The sequence below is a fragment of the Siniperca chuatsi genome, linkage group LG23 (genome assembly GCF_020085105.1).
Source record: "Siniperca chuatsi isolate FFG_IHB_CAS linkage group LG23, ASM2008510v1, whole genome shotgun sequence".
NCBI lineage: Eukaryota > Metazoa > Chordata > Actinopteri > Centrarchiformes > Sinipercidae > Siniperca > Siniperca chuatsi.
The window spans coordinates 16,379,056-16,403,915 of NC_058064.1; the positions used below are offsets into that span (position 1 = coordinate 16,379,056).

Below are 24,860 nucleotides of genomic sequence, written 5' to 3' on the forward strand. Positions count from 1 at the left end.
CAATGCGGGAATTGCTCTGAGCTGTAATTATCTACGGATGGACCTGGTGCCTGTCGGCTGAGACATAATTTAGCCTACAATTCGCGGTGAGACTGACGAGGCGGGACCGCCGACAGGATGGTGGAGCGCTCGGACCGAGCCCCTCTGCTGGACTGGGAGGAGGTTCCGTCCGCGGAGAAACCCGGCGGAGCGGCACCGGCGGCAGCACACGCCAAGGACCGACTGGCGAGCCCCTCCAACAGTCGTGCCTCATCAGGATGCTCCGCTCCGGGGTTTGGGCGGAGCAGCTGTCCGGGGGGTCCCACTCCCAGCAGGTCTGTCTCCAACGCAGACGGCTGCAGCGCCCCACCCGCGACCTCGAGCACCCCGGTGGGCAAGGATGAAGCGCTGCGTCCCGACGACGAGGAGCATCTCTCGGATTTAGGATCGATGGAGTTGTCGCTGGAAGACAGGATGGTGAAATGGGAGGAAAAGGACCAGATTGTGTCGGTCTTTGTGGTTACATTTAATACCAGATCAGGTGGGACATAAAATATGCAACATGGAATTATTGCTATATTAAATAAAATACAAAATGTAGCAGAAAAAGGTAAAGGATCATGTTTATAGACAGAAGAGGAAAAAAAATAGATGAAGCTTGCCTCGTCTAATGCAAGCAATTATTATGTCTGACGCCCAAAATGAAGAGCGCACGATGTACCAAGTCTGCAGAACCTTCTGTGTGGCTTTTTCTGACCTGGCCATAAGTTTAGAGACATGATCAAAAGCCCTTACACCTTCTGTAGTCTAACTACAGTGCAGACATGTCAAAATGTCAGGATGAGTTCTGTGATGGAAATCAGTCAGCTGGTTGTTCCTGCAGAGTCGGCCTATACATGTTGATTGAGAAGACAGGATGGGCCCCTGTGAAACAGTTGCCAATCAGGTTACTTACATGGAGGGCTAATCAATTTAAGAATCACAAGATTTAATGTTTCAAAATCATAGAGAAGACCTGGCTTGATTGCAACACATGAGATTCCCTACAGGGTGGAGCTGGGCACTTTATGATTTTGCAGCATGTCACATTGAGATGAGGCCAGAAGAATGGGGGTGATGAACAGGTTATATCAATGCTTATTACATATCTGCTCAGTGGAAGGGTCACTGATATCAGTACTCCACCATTGGCACCATGTCACACAGTCTGATAGGGGCTTTGCAGGAAAGGCCAGTTTAAAGCCAACAAATAAGACTCCAGGTAGATTAGCTGGATCAATTCCTGGTCTGTGCAGTCAATATTGTTACCCTGGACTTTCAGTCCACTAATGAGCTGATGCCACACGTTTCCTTAATACCAGAGCCAGGATTCACAGGGTAACTCATGATAAGATACATTATTGTTCGCAATACACTGGTATCAGCATATTAACAGAATATACAGTAGGTCAATCTATGATCTATGACAGTCAGCCATGGTACATTATTATATATGTACCTATAGAGGAAAACATTCCCTTTAATTCAGTATATTATTAAAAGTTTTCATATTTGCAGAATTTTACAAACAACCAAGATGCAACAGTGTGTAACAAATTGCAACATGATGTTTTTAGCGCTCACACCAAGATATCTACAGTTTATGCACTCAAATGTCACTCTTATGGTAAAATATCAAGGAAAATATACCTCTGCCGTAGTATCACATCACTTAGCATAGACTATTATGACAGTTCTGTCAGTGTTTTGGCAAGATATCACAAAACAAATTTGCCCCATCTCTACTTACAGATAGTAAGCTCCACGTCTACGTACTTAACAGAGCAATCCACCCTAAAACACTTTTTTTTTAAACAGTTGTAGCTTATGTGCTTTGAATTCCATGATAAATGTTGTTTTTGAGGATGTTATTCTGGCAGAAAATGTTTTAGTTTTTCCATATATATTATTTTCATGTTTTTTGGGGGGTATTTTGTTATTTAACCTTTTTTTATTAGAGATTACAGCAGATACACTCCGATGGTTCCTTTTTTTTAAGATAACAATGAGACATGTACTAGACACAATGTACTAGAAGATTTCTGTGTCTATACTGTACTAGAATGTGGATTGACTAGAATAGGTTTAGGATTAATTTGAGTATTTCACCTAAAATTATGCTATATAAGGTTGACAGAATGCTTAGACAAAATATTGATTTGAGGATAATTTCTTATAGAATTTAGTCCAGCATCAAGAGCCACATGATTGGCCTACATCACAAATCAAAGTAAAGCATTCTTATTTTGTGCTTTTGTTCACAAGTGGGATGTAAAATATGTAATGAAAAAATATTATGTCTTTACTATTTTAACTAACCTTTTATTACTGGCCTGTGTGTACAGGAAATAGCTTTGATAGGCACTTTGCACTGCATGATACTTAAAGCTAAATGCTTCAAGTCAATAACAGCTGTCAAAGTGGCAACAGAGCAGCTTTGGTGTTGAGCCGCAGGTGGCCTTTAGTCTCAGTGGATGATACAGACCTGTGGGCTCAATCTGATGACCAATCAACTCAGCAAACTCCACTGACTGATACATGTAGCTAATGATTAGATTGAAAAACCACACTGGCTGAGTCACCTTCTCTGCCTCCCTGCACCTATCAGACCATATTTGCTCAGCTGCCGCTCGAGCGTCAGCGCCCAGCCAACACATAATGAATTCCAAGGAATCCAATCAGGCTGTGTCACTGTTGTGTCGTGAACATGAAATGAAATGGCGATAATATATTTACCGTCTGGTCTTGTATCAGTGTTTGTCTGCTTGCCTCTGTGTTTTAATATGATCGCTCTGTTGCGTGGGTGTGATAGGAAACATGCTGGAGTGGTGTCTGCCCAAAGACATGGACCTGGAGGGAGTGGAGTTCAAAGCCATCGCCAGCGGCTCCCACAGAGTCACCACAGACTTCATGTGAGTGTGTGTATGCATGCATGATCAGTAGAAGTATTTGCACAATAGAGATAGTTGTTCACCTTCATTATAACCTGAAGGACACAACCAAGTACTCTAAAGCTAATTTAGAGTATTAGGATGCGGCCCCATGTCTTCCTCCTGGCAGGACAGAACAACAGAAAGTGTTGCCCGGCCATCTGGCAGTGCCTTTGCTTTTCATGACTCATGGCTTCGTCTCTCTCCCTCTCTCCCCTCCATCCACAGCTACTTCCGGAAAGGCTGCTACTTTGGCCTCGCCTGCTTTGCCAACATGCCGGTGGAGAGCACGGTGGAGAGGGGTGCGAGGATGAAGTCGGTAGGGATCCTGTCTCCTTCCTACACCCTGCTCTACCGCTACATGAGCTTCCTGGAGCACCAAGTCAGGTAAGAGGAGCTGGTTTGTTCAACGGAGTGGTCTGCTTATGCACATGGCAGGAGCTGTTACTTTCACTGAACAGCAGACTTACAATCAGGGCGATGTTCAGGTGACGACTTCAAATTGCTTGTTTTGTCCAACCAATTTTCCAAAACCCAAAGATATTCAGTCAATAAAAACAACCTCACCACAATGTCCATTTAGTAGCTGTTCTGGAATTTTTGATCATATCACACAATCTTCCTCGAGAGATTAAGTTTCCCCTGTTGTCATGAAATTTGTAGATTTTAAAATTTCCATTTTTTCTGAACACTTTAAAGAGTTACCATGTTGACTTAAAAGTTGAGATTAAAAGTCAGTTTATGAAACAAAAGCAAAACCTCACCTTTGAGAAGCTGGAACCAGCAAATGTTTGCTTGATAAACGACTTAAAAATAAGTAATTGATTATTAAAATCTAATTTATTTAAAATTTTCACTTTATGATATTTGTCCTGTGATTAATTGACTAAACATTTTAGCACAGCTTAAAGTTAGTCAGGGTTACTGGGCAAAAACGGACTCCATATTCATTTTTCTTCACAAGGGAGATCCTAGATTCCACTTTTGTGAGTAGGGTTAGGATACTAGAAAGTCTGAGGAGTAATTTTAAAATAAAATAATCAATAACATAATCAAATTATATTAAAAGTATAGATAAATGATGATATGTTTGTTATTCTTTTCATTTAAAACTGAATATGCATCTATGTTCACATCCCCTGGTTTTTATTGGCACCATGGGGGAACGACAAAGCATTAGTCACAATGACCAAACAAGTGAAACTAGAAGACATATCCTTGTCTGTTAAAGAATTATTAACAAGAGTCTACAAAAAAAGCTTTTTATATGGTTGCTGATCCACAGTTCCAAGTTCTATATATCAGAATGCACCTGTCTGTTGGGTCCGACTAGTAAGAGGCCTCTAGGGGCCACTAGTGGGGCTTTTTGACTCCTCTTACCCTAGTTCCTCTTCTTCCTTCTTTTCCCTCATCTCAAATAGACCACTCTCACACTTTCCGTAACACTGTTTTCTCTTTCTCAAACCGTAGATCTCCTTCAGTAAACATTTCCATTATCTTTAGACCCCATTATTAATTTTGCTGGTGTGGACAGGCCCGTGTACTTCACTGTTACATCCCAATATTTGTCACACACCTCTCTCTATATTCAGTCCCTCTTCTTCTCTGCTTTCCCCGATCCTCCTCTATTCCCTCTCCACAGTTCCCACACTCTGGCTTCTCCTGGCCTCCAGTCATGCAGCGGTCATGCTCCTTACTCATCATTCCCCACGTAGCTTGCTCCAGATTCCCCATCTGCTGACTGCTATGGCAGTTATATAAAGGGCTCACTGTTGGTCACGAGGTGGTTAAGATATTTGGGAATTTATGGATACTTTCCCCTTTTTCTCTCTCTCTCCTTCCCTCTATTTCTGATTTAGTGGAATACTGTGAAGTGGATAGTGGTTATAGAATAATTAACAAAGCCTTAATATAAAAAAACGTCACATTCTATAGCCATAGTTAGGGTCTAGCTATGTTCCTCTGTACTTTGGTAGCATATTTTTTCCCAGACTGACATCCAGCCCACTACAATTGGTGGCAGTTCTATTTAGTCTAGTCTATTGTTACTGAATGAGGGTTTCCAGGCCAAATTAATTTGTATTACAAAGAGCTGCAGCTGATCATTTGTTTCACTAGACTGTATCTGCACTAATTAGTGACTGTTAACTACATGCATTCCACATTTTAGCTGTCCATTTTAAAATCAAAATGGCTCTCTGTGCAGAACAATAAAAAAAAGTATTTTTAAAAATATTCTATATGGAGGAAAACTCTAGGTATGAGTATATCCCAAAAAGCAGTACTCTGCTGAACAGGGACAAGAGATATACACACATATTAACATAATCATTTGCATTTGTTTTGGAAAGTATTTACATGTGTTTAATGTAAGCATTACTACATTTTGCCAAATTTCTTCAATATGCTGTTCAGTGTACTGTATCACATACTGCTGGCATTATGTGGTTTTGTTGGCAGGCTTGTGGTACAGCTGTAGCAAAATAACACTTTGTGTGTAAAGAGCACCATGCATCCTTTTTTTTAGAATTATATTGGGATCGTTTGGAATTGGTTTGGTTGGGATCATTGTACTCAGATTTGAACTGAAACTGAATTGTGACAAGCACCTTGTTCCATGCTGTTGTGTCCTAAAAGTAAAAGTAAACTGAAGTTAAGAAAAAAAACTGCTTGTATCGAAAATGTTTAAATATTTAAATTTCAAAGTTTAAAATTTTCAAATTTTGATGTTGACATCATTGTATGTCATTTTTGTGTCCCCTGCTCCAGGCTCCAGCTTCAGTCCCCAGGCCACTACTCTCCCCTGGAGGCCTTCTATGAGGACAAGAGAGCACTTCTACCCCCAAGTGGTGATGGTGTTGTTACTGCATGTCCAGCCAACGCCTGGGGAGCTGCAATCAACCACAGCATGCACCCTGAGATGAAGGTAGGAGGGACATTTCCTCTTCTACAACTACATCAGCTGGTGTCTCTGGATGTGAACATTAAGAGTGTTTTTTACACATATTACTCAGTACCCTTGTGTGCCTCTGTGTTTGAATACTTCTGGACCAGATCACCCACCCTGCAGGCTGTATGTCCCAGTTTATCCGCTTCTTTGGGGAGCAGATCATGGTGCTGTGGAAACTGGCTCTCCTCCGCAGACGCATCCTCATCTTCTCCCCTCCACCGGTGGGCGTGGTCTGCTACAGAGGTGAGAAACATCTGGATTTATTCACAAGGGTTTGAATGAAAATAAAAGGAATAGTTAACATTTTGAGAATTATGCATAATCGCTTTCTGGTCTAGAGTCAGATGAGAAGATTGATACCACACATGTCTGTCCATTCAATATGAAGCTGGAGCCAGCAGCTGGTTAGCGTAGCTTAGCACAAAGACTGTAAACAGGGGGACAACTAGCCTAGCTCTGTCTGAAGGTAACAACATCTGCCTACCAGCACATCTAAAGCTCCTTAATTAATTGTTATTAATTGTTCTATCTTGTTTGCTGAATCTGTACAAAAGCCAATGTAAAACTGACTGTTGTTGTTGAACGTCATGCTAAGTTAGGCTAACGGTCTCACCACTCCACCTTCATAACGCACTGAATTGAGAGTGGTATCAATCTTCTCATCTAACTCTTGGCAAGATAGCACAATAGTGTATTTCACAAAATGTCAAAAATATTCCTTTAATTTAAAAATCATCAGAAGAAAATAGATTATTTTCATGTTTTTACTTTTACTACTAAAAGTTTACAAAATCTTTTACAGTTCTGAAACCCATTAAACGTCTTCAGAAAACTGTATTTTTTACTAATTTATAGTATGACTCTAGGGATTTTACATCAGCGTACATGCAGTTCCTTTCCAGCTGTATCAGTGTTGGACAGCCTGTGTTGCTCTCTTTCTCTCCCACACTCATGCATCATTTTTCTAATTTCACCCTCCACCCCCTCTTCCCTCTCAGTGTACTGCTGCTGTTGCCTGGCAAACATCTCCATCCCCGGGATTGGCGTGGCTGTGCCCGAGTTCCGCCCCTTCTTCTATGTTAATGTGGCCGATATCAGCGCCCTGGAGAACGAGCTCTCCTACGTAGCATGTAAGTGGATGCTTGAAACATGTTAACATTTGTGAAAAGCCCCACTGAAAAATTACTCAGGCTAGTTGGTCTAATATACATCTTTTGCAGGTATGATTAGCATCTCCGGTATCTCAAATCTTAGAGATTCTGCGTGTGTTTGCATTCTTAGGTACTACTGAGAAGATCTTTGAGGAGAAGAAGGATCTGTATGATGTGTATTTAGACAATCAGAATGTAAAGACCTGCAGAGACGGCCTGAAGCCTCTGCTTCGCCTCAGCACCGCAGACAGGGAGAAATATCGCAAACTCACTGAGCAGAGGTAGGTAACACTGCTAACAACAGGACTACTGCTTACACTTCACAATAATTAAATTCTAAGGCTGGTGTTGTTCTACATTTTTCTTATTGTCAACAAATGCCATAGAAAGACCAAAACTATCAATGAATTTAGTCTACGTAACGTATTTCGTATGTAGCCAAAGTTTGATATATCTCAGTTGTTGTCCAAAAACTATTAAAAACACATCAGTAAGCCACAGTGTTGCATGTAGTGACATGTTCCTTCACTACCATGAACATGGGCACAGTTTATTTTGAGTCAATCACACATACACCGTCCTACTGCCGTAAATGCTTCAAAATGTGTATTAATCCACGGGAGAAAATAGTCCCCAACAAATGCAACAAATCCTCCTGTTTGAGTAACATTGAGCTACAGTGCCCAGCTGTTTTAGAAAATTACTTAGACTTTTAAAAAAAATATTAAACTATATGTTTGTGAGCTGTTTTTAAAGATTTCTGTCTTCAGTAGGAACCAATGGGCTTGGGGCTGAGTGCCACAGACAGGGTAGAAAAGGTGGAAAGTATTGAGAGACGGACTAACACATTGCTGGTTTTGTTGTTGGTTCACTGGACTTTTTAACAATAAAAAAATGTAGAATTAGCCAGCCTTATCCTTTAACAAAATGCTTGTAAATTGTGACAAATGTAATCTAGTACATTGCAAAGTAAACATCCTTTTTTTCTGAAGGGTTTAATTGAAAAAAATCTGTACTCCTAGAAAAAAATCCAATGATTTAGCAGGTTTGTCTCTGATACATAAACTCTAAAATCATCACCAGAACCAGTAAGAATCCACATACTGATAAATAAATAAATTCAGGATCTTTAATTTTGCAAAACAGGACTTGAGGAGCAAATGTCATGTGACCAAAAGATCGTCAGTTCTGCACATCACTTATCCTCTATTGGATTACTAAATAATGTGCAAGTTCTTGTTGGTTTTTAAAGTTTTTTTAAGTTAAAAAATGGTGCAAATTGCTGATATTTTTAGATTACAGCAGCATCTTTCACAGTCATTTTTAGCCACGCTAGCAGTGTGACGATCAGTGTCAGTTGGACGGTCGGTCCACCACTTTGGTCCAAACTGATATATCGACAAATATTGAATGGATTACCATGACATTTTGTATGGTCCCCAGAGGGTAAATTGTAATAATGATGGTGATCATCAAAACTTTGTCCACTTCTTTGGTTTATGACCAAATACTTGCAAAAATTAATGACAATTGCTAATTAGCAAATTAAAAATACTAAACTAAGATAGTGACCATAGTATCCATTTACCTGCCAACTTTAGCATGTTAACATTGTATTAGCATTTTGTCATGCTAACATTAGTATTTAGCTCAAAACATCACTGTGCTTAAGTACAGCCTCACTAAGCTGCTAGCATAAACTTAACTGTTTCTTAACTGAAACACATGCATATGTCCCAGTACCACAAGTACACATTACATATCTTGGTATGAATCACAAATAGTGCACTTTCTCCTGTAGGTTTTCAAAGGGACAGCTAAAAATAAAGTGTGTGCCTGTGTGTGTGTGTGTGTGTGTGTGTGTGTAGGCAAATGTTGCTGTACTCCCAGGAGGAGAATGGAGACTGTGTGTCCAGTGAAGAGGATCTCTTTATTCTGTAAGTACAACATGATTCATTTAACCAGCCAGTGGTGTGGTGGTAACTACTGATAACCCCCACTAACCACTGTTTGCAGAGCAGACACAACTTAATCTTTTTATGAGGATCCTGGGAAGAATGGCCAGCACAGTGGCAGCTTAGAAACTTAAAATTGAATCCAAGAGGTAATGAGCCTGACAGAATCTCCCGACCTTTCTCCTCCTCTTACAGTCACTGTAGTTATTAAATCTCACAGTGTATATTTGTCCTGTTTTATGTGCTTCTTCCATGTTATCACTGCTACTATTCAGCATAGTGACATGAAATGTAACCACAGGAATGTGGGAGGAAAGCATACAGGACAAGCGGAACAAAACAAGGGGGAAAAAGGCTACTTTGTAAATATTTTCTAAATTGTTAAAAAATAAATCAAATTGAGTATATTTTAGTTGTGGAACTGGATAAAAAGCCATATAACAAAATCTCAAACTACCACCTTTCTTCTAAATCTTTTCCAGGTTTTTCCTGGAGCAGAACAACAGGATTTTCCAGACCCTCAGTGAGGTGGCAGGGAGCCCCGATCCCACACTGACCCAGGAGAGTGTGAGGGCCATGGGTCTGGATCCCCATGGAGACAGGCTCTTCCTGCTCCACCTGCTGGAGATCTATGGCTATGAAACCCTGCTGGTGTCGGAGCAGCTGTGCTGCAGTTGAGAGACAACAGACCACCGCCTTTCCGCCTTTCATCACTGCTGGTTTTTAAATGGGGTTGATTTGCATTGAGCCAACTTGAGTGCTGCACTACTGGCTTCTTGGAGTCTTCAGGACTGTTTGAGCCTTCAGAAATTTCTCTGGTATAACTTTTGTTGTTGTTTATCTCCCTGTGCTTCTTTTGTTCACTGTGGTTTCTGCTCCCTCACAACCTGATGGCAAGAGCAACAATAACAACTCTCATGTATTATAACCAACAGTAATGTGGTCAATTCTACGTGATACAGCCTCACAGAGAAACTCACCCTTAAGATGGATTACTCACCCTTGGCTGACTGAAAATGATTCTCTGGATAGTATACAGCTGCAGTATTTCAACACTAAGCCATGTTTGAATGCCATGGATGGCAGGTCCAAACCCAAGATGATAAGATCAAGTAAATACAAAAGTGGCTTGAACTGTATTCGCACATCAAGTTGAATGACAGACTTCTTCCAAGATGAACCCAGTGATTTGGAGATTTTAAGTGAACAAAACATGTAGAGGATTAATGTATGAAAGTGAAAAAGAGAGGTAGCCTTTGTGTAAATAATTCTGTTTTTTTCCTTTATGTGCAGTGTGTCAGCGTATGTGTGATACAGCGTCCGCCTCTCTGCCAGTGTTGTTGTCTTTGTATCAAGTGCTGGATTTAAAACATCTTATTTTGAAGCCTCTATGTCCAAATCAGGGCCTCCTTTCTTGAAATTTAACTTATGTCACGACAAGCAGGTCAAACCACCTTTGTCTTCAAAAGCCATGTCTGTAAGCACTGCTGTTTAAGTGGCACATAATGCGACAAATGACCAGTTTGCCATTTATTTTAACTAATTATTTTTGGCCTGAGCTAAGACCAAATCAGATTTTCTAATGATGTCCAACAGGCAAGGGCGATGTCCACGTGGACAGAGGCAATTTGAAATGGCTTATTTGCACCCGGGCTGTCAGCTGGGTCTGCAGTTCAGAGGAATAAGCTGTAACACAAAGAGCACTGTTTAGTCTAATGCTTTTCTCAGCTGTCCAATTATGTTTGCAACTCTAGTATCAAGACAAAGACAGGCCCTCATGGGGTGAGTTCACAACTTGAGATGATTCTCTCAATCTAGACACCGAGTTGATTTTTTTCACAGTTGCCATCTGCAGAATAGATCATAGAGAACCACTTTAGGCACAATTCTACAACTTTTAACAGCAAAACAGAGACGTTGCACTTGTTGGCATCTTATGTTGTGTATTGCTGTTGACACATGATGTAGTGCATAAATGATGACAGACCACGAGGTTCTTTATTATTAGGAAATTAAGTGTGAACCTTAAAGCCGCATTAATTACATTTCGGCCACTAGATGGCAGAAGAACTGAAAAATGACAAATACACATGGCTAACATGTTAGCAAACGATGACCTAATTACACATCCAGCAAACACGAAGAAACATTAGCATTCACGTGGAGTCGTCTTTTTTTGTCTGTTTCTTTTAGCTCTGCTTTTCTCTTCACCAACTACAGCAGTGTTTCCCACACAGACTTTACTTAAGCATATTAACGGCCGCCAAGCTGTATTTGGCGACCCATTTTGTCATTTAAAAAAGCATCTGTCCGAGAGGACGACGCTATCTGCAATCAATTAACTAGTGGACCAGCTCTACCCCTCCTGTGAGTCTCCTGTTTAATGTAGACCTACTTTTGCCGTTGTTTTGTAAAAGCTTGTAAGTGCAGCTGTTACCATGTTGGTTTCGATTGTTTCGATAGGCTACGTCATTAACAACAGGGGAGTGCAAGGTGAGCAGATTAAGTAGTAAACACAAAAATAAGGTAGAGAATTGAGTAGAATTACAATGGTGAAATAAGAAATAACCTACTAGAAATAGGGTTACAGGTTAATAGGGACAGTTACACTGTCATTCTGTGGGAAACACTGTACTGAGAAAAATAGCTGGGTTGTTTACCTGCTAGCTGTTCGACTTTCTTCACCAGCTAGCTGCTAACTTTCAGCACTAACACGCTCGTGTTTAGTGCTGGATAGGTACGCAGTCGGTTTATCGGAACTTTCTGCTGAAAACAAGAGTTCTGTTGACGCTGGAAACATGGTTGATGAGAGTAGATTGAACCATACAGTAAATGCTCTATAAAACCATAACTAGCTAAGAAAACGCTCCATAGAGCTACAAAGATGAAAGATAATTCTCTGCGCGTTTGTCAGCCTGCATACCTCCATAGATCAGGTATAGTTTAGCAATTCATGTGGAACAGCAAGGTCAATAGTTCGAGGAATTTCCCTTAAGGTAACCATCATTACAGAATTGCTACATGAAAATACATGCGCTGAAAAAGAAAAATTCTATGGAAATAACATCACTTAAAATCATATTGTTAAATAAGCTGTTTCTTCTTGCTGCACACTAAGCTAACCTGGTGCTTTGGTTACTCCATGGGCTTTGTGCCCAACACATACAAGATATGATGTACTCCTACAACAAGCTAAAGGTTATTATTCATTGTCTGTTTTACAGTGATCATTTTGATCCATTTAATTCTTTCTAAATGTATTGTTTATTTAGTTTGTTTAGCTGTAAATTGTTTTGAGTGTAAATATTCAATTACTGTAACATTATCTGTGAAGAAATGGGATCAGTTGAATGTGTTTTATAAGACAATTATGATCCCACAGAGCCTCTGTATCACTGAAACCCTCATGCAATTATGTGCATATTTTCACGCCACATTGCATGGCACCTTAGACAAGCTGTACAGAGCTGAACAGCCAACTTTGTAGTTGAAGGGATAGCCTGAGTCATGTTAAAACACCTTCACTTTATTTATTTTACTCTAAACCATTTCAGAAATAAAGTGCATCGCCACTTGAAAGGAAAACAGTTCTCACTCTGAATATTGTGTATTAACAACCTTTACATTCCTGAATTTCACTTCTAGATTTCATTCATTTTATCAAATGTGCAGTTCAAAGCTTTAACATCAATGGACTTGTTTTGTCTGTTGCTGTACATTTGTGACATGCTTCTATGAGAACCTTCCATCCATAGTGCCTAATCTCAAACATTCACAAGTGGTTTTCCTTGTTGCCATTGATGATAAATTCCTCACCACTGGAGACACTTCCATCATTGTCATTACCATTAGTGCATCTGGAGCCATTGGTGGTGATCATAGCCACAGAGTGTGCCCGCTGGCATCCTGCCTGCCACAGCAACTTTCAGAACAGTCAGCCAGCTCTGTTTGAGGTCCAAGCCATCGCAGGAGAAAGTGTGGGTGGTTTTGGATTGGCTTAAACAGAAACAAGGCTGACCCTGGAAGTCCTGAGGGGAATCCTCCACACTGCAGCCCAGTAGAGGAATGCGGGATAGGGGCTTCACATCCTGGAGATATGGGGGTGAATGAATGAGATAGAAAAGCAGGTGGTGGATGCAAAGGTTGACGCTGTACATGACTGACAAGACTGTCATCACATGTCCCACAGTGAGGTTGCAACAGAATAATGTGCTCTCTTTTCTAATAGAAGATATGCTGTGATGTCACTTTTTCCACATGATGCCACCCCTCATGGCAAACAAACCAATCAGTGGTATGTTGATGTTACGAAGTAGCAAGAAGAGTTTTTGGACATTTTATGGGCAAACCTGAATAAATGAGTGGAGCTTGTCACAACAGCTCTTCACAATTTTAGCAGTGCCCCCCATGTGCATAGTTGCAGATGCTGACTATTGTGTTGCATGTTTGCCACTGTTGAGTGACTGTGGTGACATTTGTGTATGACAACATCACATGCATACCCTCTAGAGACAGTTCCTCCGAAATGACCCAAAGTGAAATACTAACAGAAACGAGTATGTGGCATCATTACTCATAGTTTGAAAATAAAATGCAACAGTCTTACATAATTTCAAGGACAATACAGTATATCACATTGTTACGTTAACATTATTCTCTATCACAGAGATCCCTACCTGTGGAGCAGCGAACAGATAGAGGACCAGGGGTTCAGTCCTGGTGAACAGACCACACCTGTTGCCAGGTCTTGGGGTTGTCATTATACAGCAGGAAGCCACTCATTACACTGTCACTGGACACTGGAGATGCCTCTGACTGGGAGAACACACAAGAATTCACAATGCTGTTAAAGACTTACAACCATGTTATGTTGTATTTCTGCTCCTAAAAAGACAGACTTCAATTTTGTATGCAGAATATACTAAACTGAAATTCTTAATGCCAGCTTTAAAAAAAAAAAAAAAGTGTGTTTTAGTTTATCCACCACTGCCTTTGTTGCATCTGAGAGAAAGCTTGTCTTTGTGACAAGTTTATATGGAATCCAGTAATGACTAAAGGGTATGATTTTCATTCATTTGAAAGCTAAACCCTTGTCATAACCTTTAGAAAACACACAAGGCTCACCTCCAGTATTCTTCTCTTTCCCTCCACCCTCTCCCCTCTCTGACCAGTCAGGATCGAGTAGCAGGCTTTGCACACTTTGTTCAGCTTGTTGCCGTCATACTCTAAAGCAACTTTATTGTCTGAACACTTCCAGCATACCACCTGGGGAGCAGAGAAACCGTCACTGATACATTGTCCTAAAATGAGGTTTTATCTGTGTTTAGCGCAACGCTATCACGTCACTCACGCAGCCACAGGCTCTGCAGTGATGTCTTCTTCTAGTGAGTGCGTTGAAAGGTTCCTGGCATTTCATACACACAGTCACCTCGTTGTCCCTGATCCAGCGAGGGGCCCGTCGGCCGAGTTCCTCTCTCTGTAAAACACGCACAACAGCTGAGATGTTTTATAGTATCACAGAATTTTCTAAATAGATTATAAATATGTACAACCCCCTTTTGAAATATGATCAAACTTACTGGGTCTTCTACATTCAGCTCTTTAGAAGCCAATTTGAAGGTTTCATTATTCTTCTGAAACACGTCAATGGCTTCCTGAATTACCTGGAGATAAAACTTGTTTTAGAAAACTCTGTTCACACTGAAATCTTTTCCTAATCCACTCACAGTCACACCTATGGGCAATTTAGACTGCCAATTAACCTAACCTGCATGTCTTTGGACATTAGTTATTTATTTATTTATTTATTTTTTATTTATTTATTACTTTATGTGCTGCAAACACTAAATATAAATACCCTCTTACCTTTATCCACTCATCTCTGTCTTGTTCAGAGCTTAAAAAAAAAACAAAAAAGCAAAAAAAAAGAATTAAACAATTAAATTGAACATCACACTTACTGTAACAACTTGTACCAAGGCTGCCCAGTCCTCTAAATTTGTAATCTAACATTCATAGGCAGACAAGTTTACATGTTGACAACATGAGATGTCAGCTAATGAACAAAGAATAACCAAAAACAACAAAACCTTACTAGAAGTAAAAATTCATGCAGCTCAACTGGTATAATACACCCAACTTTTACTACACACACCTACACAAACACACACCTGGTCTGCAGTTCAAGGGTCCGCTCCTTTCCAGACACCTGGAAAGTGTATGGGTGGTCTTCATTGGTGGTCTGCTGCACCTGCATGCCATCCACCCCGATCCTGCAGCGGACAGTAAAACGCTGCCCAACTAGGCTGAATTTAGGAGTGCAGCACAGCAGAAAGTTGTTGAACTGTGGAGAAACATTACACACCAAAGTTCCGTTTAGGAACGGTAATCCATATTAGATTAAAATTTTAGGGCGCTCTTAGCTAGAGTGATATAGCTAAAGTGCAGTTTAAAATAATCCTGTGACTTTCTCTATGATAGAAAGGAAATTAGAGGGGTAGGTAGGCACATTCAAAAAAAGGTTTTTGTCAGATAATGGATCATTGTCTCAACAAAAATGCCCAAAGATGTAGTGTGTCAGAATCTGTTTCTGAATATACATCGGTGTTCTAACCAGGAATAAGTGCCTCTCCATGGCAGATGTGTTCCTGGCTGCAAGCTTGAGCAGACGACCTTCCCTGAGGAACTCGTTGGCCGGGTTAACCACTTCCTCTTCTCCAACCATTTCATAGATCTCGAGCAGCCGCTTCAGGCTCTCCTACAGGGAAACAAAAAACACTGAAACAGATCTGTACGGACACAATCATAGCGATAGATGCAGTGGGGCAAAAAAGTATTTAGTCAGCCACCAATTGTGCAAGTTCTCCCACTTAAAAAGATGAGAGAGGCCTGTAATTTTCATCATAGGTACACTTCAACTATGAGAGTCAGAATGGGGGGAAAGAATCCAGAAAATCACATTGTCTGATTTTTAAAGAATTTATTTGCAAATCATGGTGGAAAATAAGTATTTGGTCAATAACAAAAGTTAATCTCAATACTTATATATACCCTCTGTTGGCAATGAAAGAGCTCAAATGTTTTCTGTAAGTCTTCACAAGGTCTTCACACACTGTTGCTGTATTTGGCCCATTCCTCCATGCAGATCTCCTCTAGGGCAGTGATGTTTTGGGGCTGTTGCTGGGCAACACAGACTTTCAACTCCCTCCAAAGATTTTCTATGGGGTTGAGATCTGGAGACTGGCTAGGCCACTCCAGGACCTTGAAATGCTTCTTACGAAGCCACTCCTTCATTGCCCGGGCAGTGTGTTTGCGATCATTGTCATGCTGAAAGACCCAGCCACGTTTCATCTTCAATGCCCTTGCTGATGGAAGGTGGTTTTCACTCAAAATCTCACGATACATGGCCCCATTCATTCTTTCCTTTACACGGATCAGTCGCCCTGGCCCCTTTGCAGAAAAACAGCCCCAAAGCATGATGTTTCCACCCCCATGCTTCACAGTAGGTATGGTGTTCTTTGGATGCAACTCAGCATTCTTTCTCCTCCAAACGCGACAAGTTGAGTTTTTACCAAAAAGTTCTATTTTGGTTTCATCTGACATTCTCCCAATCCTCTTCTGGATCATCCAAATGCTCTCTAGCAAACTTCAGACGGGCCTGGACATGTACTGGCTTAAGCAGGGGGACACGTCTGGCACTGCAGGATTTGAGTCCCTGGCGGCGTAGTGTGTTACTGATGGTAGCCTTTGTTACTTTGGTCCCAGCTCTCTGCAGGTCATTCACTAGGTACCCCAGGTGGTTCTGGGATTTTTGCTCACCGTTCTTGTGATCATTTTGACCCCACGGGATGAGATCTTGCGTGGAGCCCCAGATCGAGGGAGATTATCAGTGGTCTTGTATGTCTTCCATTTTCTAATACTTGCTCCCACAGTTTATTTCTTCACACCAAGCTGCTTACCTATTGCAGATTCAGTCTTCCCAGTCTGGTGCAGGTCTACCATTTTGTTTCTGGTGTCCTTTGACAGCTCTTTGGTCTTGGCCATAGTGGAGTTTGGAGTGTGATGGTTGTGGACAGGTGTCTTTTATACTGATAACGAGTTCAAACAGGTGCCATTAATACAGGTAACAAGTGGAGGACAGAGGAGCCTCTTAAAGAAGAAGTTACAGGTCTGTGAGAGCCAGAAATCTTGCTTGTTTGTAGGTGACCAAATACTTATTTTACCATGGAATTTACCAATTAATTCATTAAAAATCCTACAATGTGATTTCCTGGATTCTTTCCTCCCATTCTGACTCTTCTAGTTGAAGTGTACCTATGATGAAAATTACAGGCCTTATCTTTTTAAGTGGGAGAACTTGCACAATTGGTGGCTGACTAAATACTTTTTTGCCCTACTGTATTAGGGGGCTGAAAACCACAATATCAGGATCAATTTTTGCCCCTATAATACAATTGTGTTGTGTGACATGAAATCTTTCTTAGAACAATGGTAAATGATGTGTACGTACAGCTTTGTGGATGGCGCTGTTTGAGTGGGTGGCTGCCATGGAAATGGTCTGCAAGGATTCTGCAGGAGACAAAGGAATTTCATTCTGACATAATGACCTATCAGACAGACTGACACTTTATGAGGGAAAGAGAGGTACCATCAAAATCTGATAAGCACACTCAGAGCAAGTATATTGGTAGACTGACCAATTAAGCACTGGTACAGCATACTTACTGTGAGCAAGCTCATAGTCAAGGTTATCCTCGGGCAGTTTCTTCAGGTAATCCCTGAGCAGCATCTCATAACGTGGAACCCTCTGGACTGGTTCTAACATGTGGTGCTGCAGGGTCAGGCTGCCACACACTTCCTGACTCTAAAAAACAGGACAACACATACATAACATTCTTCTCAGACCTCCGTACTTTTAGGTGCATAGGAATAAGTACTGATACATACCCTGCTTAGTATGTCTTACCTGTACGTCCTGGATAATGTTTCTGAAAGCAGAGGAGCGTTCGGTCCAGTGTCTCACCAGCTCCATGGCATGGTCAAAGTTCCTGATGTAGTCGGCATACATCCTCAGGAAGGGTGCATGTTGCAGCAGAACATTACCCAGGCCTGGGCTCTCACACCTAGATTTGGTGGAAGTGGGAAAAGTGAGTGAAGGAAAAATAAGCAAATAAAACAGATGCTCAATAGAGGTCAGGTGACTGATGTAACAGGTCAAGAACATTCTACTTTCTCACCTTTAAAAAAAAAACAAAAAAACACCACAACAACAACCCCAGATTCATCCTACTACCACAAACAGCTGTGGCATCATCAAAAAACCTCACCCTCCATCATGTTTAAACGATGAGACGGTACACCTTGGAAAAGTTGTTGACAGTTGTAAAGGGATTTTTTTTTTTGTAAAAGTGTACCAAGTAATTTTAGTTTGAGTTGTCACATAGCAAGTAAATTTTCATACAGCAACTTTAACACTACTGTAATAGACAGTGTCACTGCCAGGACGGGCCTGAATGTCGTCTGCGTTTATGACATGAGCACCTACCAGTGGCTGATGCAGTTTTCCAGGTCAGGTAGCAGGAACTGGCTGTGGAAGGAGTAGATAGAGGAAATGTTGGAGAAGATATTTCTTATCACCTCGGGAGGAAATGAGCCTCGGCCTGCCTCTTGTGTTAGGCGTAAGCAGAACACCTGTGGTGGGAGTTAGAGAGGCACGCCACTCAAATTAGTTTTACAGTTATTAATATCAACTTCACAGTACACATGATTGCACTACTATTACTTATATTATTACATTGTACTGTACACTTAGCTTTATACTTCATACCCACTTGTATTTAATTTGATTAGGTGTATTATTTCGATTTGCTTGCAGACTTATTTATCATTATGTCTATTTCTATTCTATTAGTACTTCTCCTGTGTGACGTGATAGTGAGCAGCTGTAACAAAGAGTTTCCCCTCGGGGATCAATAAAGTATTTCTGATTCTACACACACACACACACACACACACACACACACACACACACAAAAAAAGGTTCTATCTCTCAAGACCAACAAGCAATTGAAAAAATTTCATTTCATTACACACTTATTTTAGCATCAAGTGTATTGCGTTTTCGTGGAGGAAGCCACAAACAGATTACACACTGACCTGGTCTAGCAGGTGGAGACGAGACACGTAGGCCCTCTCTGTCTGCAGGAGTTCATTGGCTATCTTGTACAATTCTTGCTCTGTATTCTCTTCATATTTTGGCTCACCTCCTCCTCTCTCCTTCCTCTTCTGCTCATTAGTTTGTTCACCTTTAGACTCCTTGTGAATCCCGCCATCTTCTGTAGTTGCCTCATTCCACTGGCAGGAAAACTTTGAGCCATATCCTATGGGTTTCTTGGCTTCTTCCATTTTGTCATTTATTCCCTTCCCATTTACTACTGTGCAATCTTTCCCCTGCACTATGCTATTAATGTGTCCTGAAGAATGCTCTTTGCCATTGCTTGACAGATGGACTTCATTTGTGGCATGACTGAGTCTATGGTTAACTGGTGCATTGATGGTGATGGCTTGTTCGTTGCAGTTGGGTGATTGCAGAGTTTTCAGTGGAGAGAGTTCAACTTTTTCAGTGGAAATCCTGCAGAAATAATCATTTAAAATTCAAGTAATATTCACAAATGATAGGATTCTATATAGTGCTACTGTATACATGCTATGGGAAGGTATTCAGGTAATCAAGGTGCAAAAATGGACCAAATTAAAAATCTTACCTGCTCTCATCCAAGTAAAAGATCAAGTCAGGCACACTCAAAGATTTCCTCGCTCTCTTCTCTTGTTCTTCCATCTTGCTGCTTAGGATTCTGTGCAGTCCTAGCCAGGATTTAGAGTTCTTGGCGGGGCTGTAGCTCCCCACCCTCCCCTGCACAGGGCTGGGGGTCTGCAGTTTTCCTGCAAGAGGGCTCTGGTTCCTTGGGGACAACTTAGCAGGGCTGTGCCATCCTTCCGTCAATGGGCTACAGCTCTGAATGCCTCTTTTGCCTGGACTTGGAGATCCTAAAACTGAACTGCTTGTAAGATTTGGAATATTATGTCTGGCAGGGCTGATACATGCTCCAGATACTGCATTCAAAAAACTGTTCCCTTCTCCTCTGACAGGACTAGGAGAGCCTAGACAATTCTGAGCTGGGCTGAAACAGGGAACAGAAACTCCACGAACTCTGTTAGGACTCTGGTCTTGTTCTGTGCCAGTAACTTGTTGAGGTAATACTTTTCCTGTCGTGGGACTGTGAGCTTGAGCTTGTCCTGCCCTCAGAGGACTCTGGAGGTGAGCTGGTTTAGGAGGCACTGCAAAGAGATAAAACAGCATGATTGTACTATGATCACAAATTAGCCAATGTCTTGCAGGTACAGTATAGTCCATAAAACAATGAGTTAAGACAAGCAGTGATCTCAAAGAATAAGGAGGAATTTATCGAATAACACTACTTACTGTAATGGACTTGCATGGATAGGATTTATTTCTCAGGTTAAGTATGTAGGCTACTGGACTTCAGCCTACCTTGTGGTTTGAAAGGTGATCCTTTAGCTGGGCTTCTTTTGTAGTCTTCCTCTGCACCAGGTTTGGAGTTCGGTTCTGATCCACAGACCATGTCATAAGCATGGCCACAGCTGTACGAGCCACACGCTCCACTGCTCACTACTAAAAGAAATACAGTTACTATCTGATCCATATATACACGCACATAGTTTTTGCCCACACCGCATGGCCCCAAGAAATGCTGCCCCTTTGAACTGAATCACTACAGACCAGTAGCCTCACCTCCATAATAGCAAAATGCTTAGAGAAACTGGAACTGAATGCCATCCTCCCAGTTATAAGCCCACAGCTGGACCCCTACCAGTTCGCTTACAAGACCAAAAGAGGGACAGAGGATGCTGTGGAACGAACTTCATTACTGAAGTCTTACTGAACCCATCCTCCAGTACAGCGCCACCTGCTATTTCACCATGCTCACCAATAGAAACAAGCTCCTGAAACATATCTTGTAAAAACAATTGGTCTCCCCACTTCCAACCTGCCAGCCCTCATTGACACTGCCACCACTCGCAAAGCACTGACCATAGCACACAAATCCTGCCACCCCCTCAACCCATGCTTCACCCTCCTCCGCCCTGGCCGCAGATACAGACAACCAGTCTGCAAAAAAAATTAAAATAAACACGCTTTGGGAGGAGTTTTGTGCCCTCAGCTATACGTGCTTTAAATAGCCTAGGCACACGGTAATGGCTTGTTTTGAATGTTACTTTTGTACAGACTGTGAAAACAAATTTCCCTCTATAGAGGACAATAAAGAATGAATCTCTGATTTCTGTATACAGTACTTCTTTCACTGAGAGTTACGTTGGGTGAAATATTTAAAAAACACAAAATGTAAATTTATTTGGTTGCACTATTATAAGAAGTGGAAAAATTTAAATGTCTTGAAAAGGCATTGTACATAGCTTCCCTAAAATTTTCCAACTTTTGGATCTTTACTATAATCAAACTAAAATGTACTGATTTTGAGCTTTGACCTAGGTTTGGCTTGAGAGGGCCTATTTTGCTGAGTCCTAGGAAACTACATACAACATTTCTTCAACTTAAACCATTTTGAGGGTATGATTCAGAGTTCCTCCTGAGCCTTCAACTGCTAACAAATGTGTTACATGTACATGAAAAAAACTGACCTTATTGCAGTGTCATTAATCTCTTGGTTGTGTACCGTTATTGCTGACGTGTTTCTTCTGCACTTACATTTTTTTCTTTTATTTTGTACTTTTATAAGCACTGCACGTTGTTGCTGTACAGTATTATGCCCTGTCTATTCCTTCACTGTTCTGCCTGTGTGGTATGATATCATGTATGCGGTCACTGGTATCAGGTCTGCCATGTGGGGGCTATGACTGATTTGTTTTTATTATGTTCTTTTTTTTTTTTGCCCACACTGCAAATCTTTTCCCCTTTAAACTGAAAAAGTTAATTAATTGGTATCAGCCCTCAGAACCAATTGTTTTACCAAACCTTGCCTTCTTAGAAAAATATGATAATCAAGCAAAATACACCCTCCACTCCCTCCTCATGCATGTACACACAAACCGTAGCAGTGAGCCAGCTATTGCTAAGATTTGTAACAAAATCGTGCATGCTCAATCTTGGCCCCAATACTAAATTACATGTACAGAATGTTCCAGGTGAAGATGACTTTTTCTAAGAAGCCCCACAGATGATACGGATATTATTCTTGGTTTACATTGGTTTTGTATTTGATCTAACAAGGACCCTCACAAGGATAATAAACAGTATACATGTTAAAACACATCATAGTCAAACAGTCAGGGCACAGATTTCAAAGCGTAATGAAGCGTACTGAATACTGACATCCATACTTCACAGAAACAACTTACTACGTTCAAGTTGTGTAACCATTTGTTGTCTTTCCTGTAGTTTATTTCCAAACGTAAAAGGCACAATTATGCATTACTTGTATAACATAGTAAACTGTTCACTCCTGGCTCTGCTGAATTGTAACAGATTTGTTGGTCACATGGAGAGAGCTAAAGCCTACTTTCTCAACATTACAACATACTTCTGCTTTCTCACTTCTCTCTTTTCGCCATAGAGTCAAACCTTTGCCAGTCTTACATTATGTCAGCGTCTAGGAGGCAACATTCAACACTTCTAAATAAAGAGTACTATCACTCCAGCAGAATGTTGTAGACCTAGTTATTTTGTATTTATTTAATTTATTTATTTTTTTTATTTTTTTTTTTAGACAGCACTGACATCTAGGTGAAGCACAAAACTTTGAGAGAAAATGACCAAGAGGAAGATGCATGTTGATAGCTACAGCTATAGGCTGCTTTTTTCAGTTATTCAGAAGCCTCTTCCATTTGAGTTTGTTATTTTTCAAAGAACAGATATTGGAAAATAAAAAAAATAAAAAAATATGGTGAAGCTGTGTGCAGATGATCGAAAAATCATTATTCTTACAGGAATAGTTCAACAACAACGCTTATTCGTTTTCTTTCTCCACTGGCTGGAAGTCACTGCTCCAGCCTAGAAAGAGTCCAGAACATGACTCCTCCATAAAACTACATATCGTCTTTACTAGGGATGTCCTGATCAAGTGTTTTTAGCCCTGATCTGAGTCCTTTAATACTGCTGATGCCGAGTCAATTCTGATAAATGTCTTTACTAAAATATCGAACTTATTCCTTTAATGTTTTCAACTATTTTTGAACTAAATATAAAAAGGCACTACTGTGCGTATCAATTTCTAGCCTCTCAGTTGTTATAAAAAACCCAGAGTGAAGTTTTGAGAGGTCTTCATCTCCAAGTTTTAACATACTTCTTGCAAAAAAAAAGTCAATGTTATTTTCATCTTAAAAATTAAGAACTTTGTCCATAAAAGTTTTTGTAAGTCGTTTTGTTTCTGTAAGTGTGCTTGTTTCAACGAGCCTCATACCAAGCCAAAGAATAATTTGCATTATATAGGTCGGAGAGATGAATGGCACTGTTGAATCCTGCATCTGACAGTACCATTGGAGCAATCATACTTCTCTAATCTAAACAGAATCTAAACAGCTCTGGCTCAATGGGGGAACAGAACGGCTTTGTGTGTGTGTGTGTGATTGAGAAATGCTGGTCTCAAGACACACAGGCAAAGTCCAGACTGAATCAGAATATAGAGATTTCACTGCAGTAATCCAACAAGCTGAGGCGCCAACTGTGCTTAACACAATTTAAATATATGCACACACAAAATCCACTATCTTATCTACAGTGACTAGAACAAGAGCAATAGGGACTGGTACCTTGTTGCATTTGCTATGTAGCCTATGTCGAATGTAGAACGTTAGAGCCAATATAGGCCCACTAGGCTACTCTATTATTCTTTTTTGCATAAGTATTTTGATTAGAATTAATGCCTTAGTGTCTTACTGGTTCCAAAAGGAGATACAGGTTAGCTACAGAGATAACAGTTATGCCTACAATAGCCTATAGGCTATATGGTAAACAGGATTTAACTTAATGTCATAAAGATGTCTGTAATATGCGTTCAGTTCATGTAATTTGTTCTTTAAAAGCCTTAACATGTATTATACATAATGTGGATTAGAGCATTAGGCTACTCTTAAAAGAAAGGTGGCTACCTCACCTGTCTGTGAGTATTGGCAGTCCACCGAAGCACCTTTGACCTTCCGTCTAACCGCCGCTCGTCTGAACTCCTCCGTCTCACGGCTGCAGTTCAGACTCAAACTATTCCTTTTCTTCAAGTCAAACATTTTTACTAAGTAGTCTCAGCTCTGACTTCAGCCCGCTGTTTCTCCAAAAGATAGTGAATTGAACCGGAAACAGAGAGGGAGGGCGATGTGCCAGTGACCCCAAGATTCTGATGTTCACTATTTCACGTGCTCAATCACCGCCACTAATATCTATCCGGCTGTATGACAAGCACCGCCTCTCATTTAAATCCCCACGCGCCCCCGAACAAGCCCACTGGAGGACGTTGACCAATCAGCCAGCACACAGTCACTTTTCACATTATGAAGGGAATCTGTAAAATCAATGAGACTTTGACAAGATGCAACACAAATACAAAATGATTAAGTAGGCAAAATTTCTTTAGTCTTTTTTCTAATTTCTACAACAGCATTTCTGTATTTCTACATTTCTAGACAATCAGCCCTCTATAACAATATTAGCCTTATGAATTATTATTAATATAGGCCTAACAATTTTTTCAAATATCATTCTCTGTTTTATACATTGGCAAACTGAATACCTTTATGTTTTGGACTGTTGATTGGACAAAACAAAACA

At 40.7% G+C, this 24,860-nt stretch overlaps 2 protein-coding genes and 1 long non-coding RNA gene across 3 annotated transcripts; 1 reads left to right on the forward strand and 2 right to left on the reverse strand.

Annotated features, from left to right (window-relative positions):
* LOC122871028 (DENN domain-containing protein 11-like) lies at window positions 1-12,589 on the forward strand. The gene is made up of 9 exons (XM_044185549.1): window positions 1-520; window positions 2,831-2,930; window positions 3,177-3,335; window positions 5,718-5,874; window positions 6,003-6,141; window positions 6,897-7,028; window positions 7,180-7,330; window positions 8,918-8,986; window positions 9,487-12,589. The coding sequence occupies exons 1-9, from the start codon at window positions 118-120 to the stop codon at window positions 9,680-9,682; spliced, it is 1,506 nt and encodes a 501-aa protein (XP_044041484.1). The 5' UTR covers window positions 1-117; the 3' UTR covers window positions 9,683-12,589.
* LOC122871030 lies at window positions 301-2,494 on the reverse strand. The gene is made up of 3 exons (XR_006376776.1): window positions 995-2,494; window positions 775-903; window positions 301-441 (listed from the first exon to the last, which is right to left on the reverse strand). It is a non-coding gene; the product is annotated as an uncharacterized LOC122871030 (long non-coding RNA).
* LOC122871027 (FYVE, RhoGEF and PH domain-containing protein 4-like) lies at window positions 10,458-24,491 on the reverse strand. Its single transcript, XM_044185548.1, is given in 17 exon segments — window positions 10,458-13,092; window positions 13,681-13,726; window positions 13,728-13,819; window positions 14,129-14,269; window positions 14,355-14,480; window positions 14,584-14,667; window positions 14,870-14,900; window positions 15,175-15,347; window positions 15,618-15,761; window positions 17,514-17,572; window positions 17,729-17,867; window positions 17,970-18,126; window positions 18,549-18,694; window positions 19,160-19,634; window positions 19,768-20,341; window positions 20,556-20,693; window positions 24,196-24,491. Coding segments are annotated over 17 exon segments (2,892 nt in total). The 5' UTR covers window positions 24,323-24,491; the 3' UTR covers window positions 10,458-12,852.
* Between the last annotated feature and the right edge of the window lie 369 nt (window positions 24,492-24,860).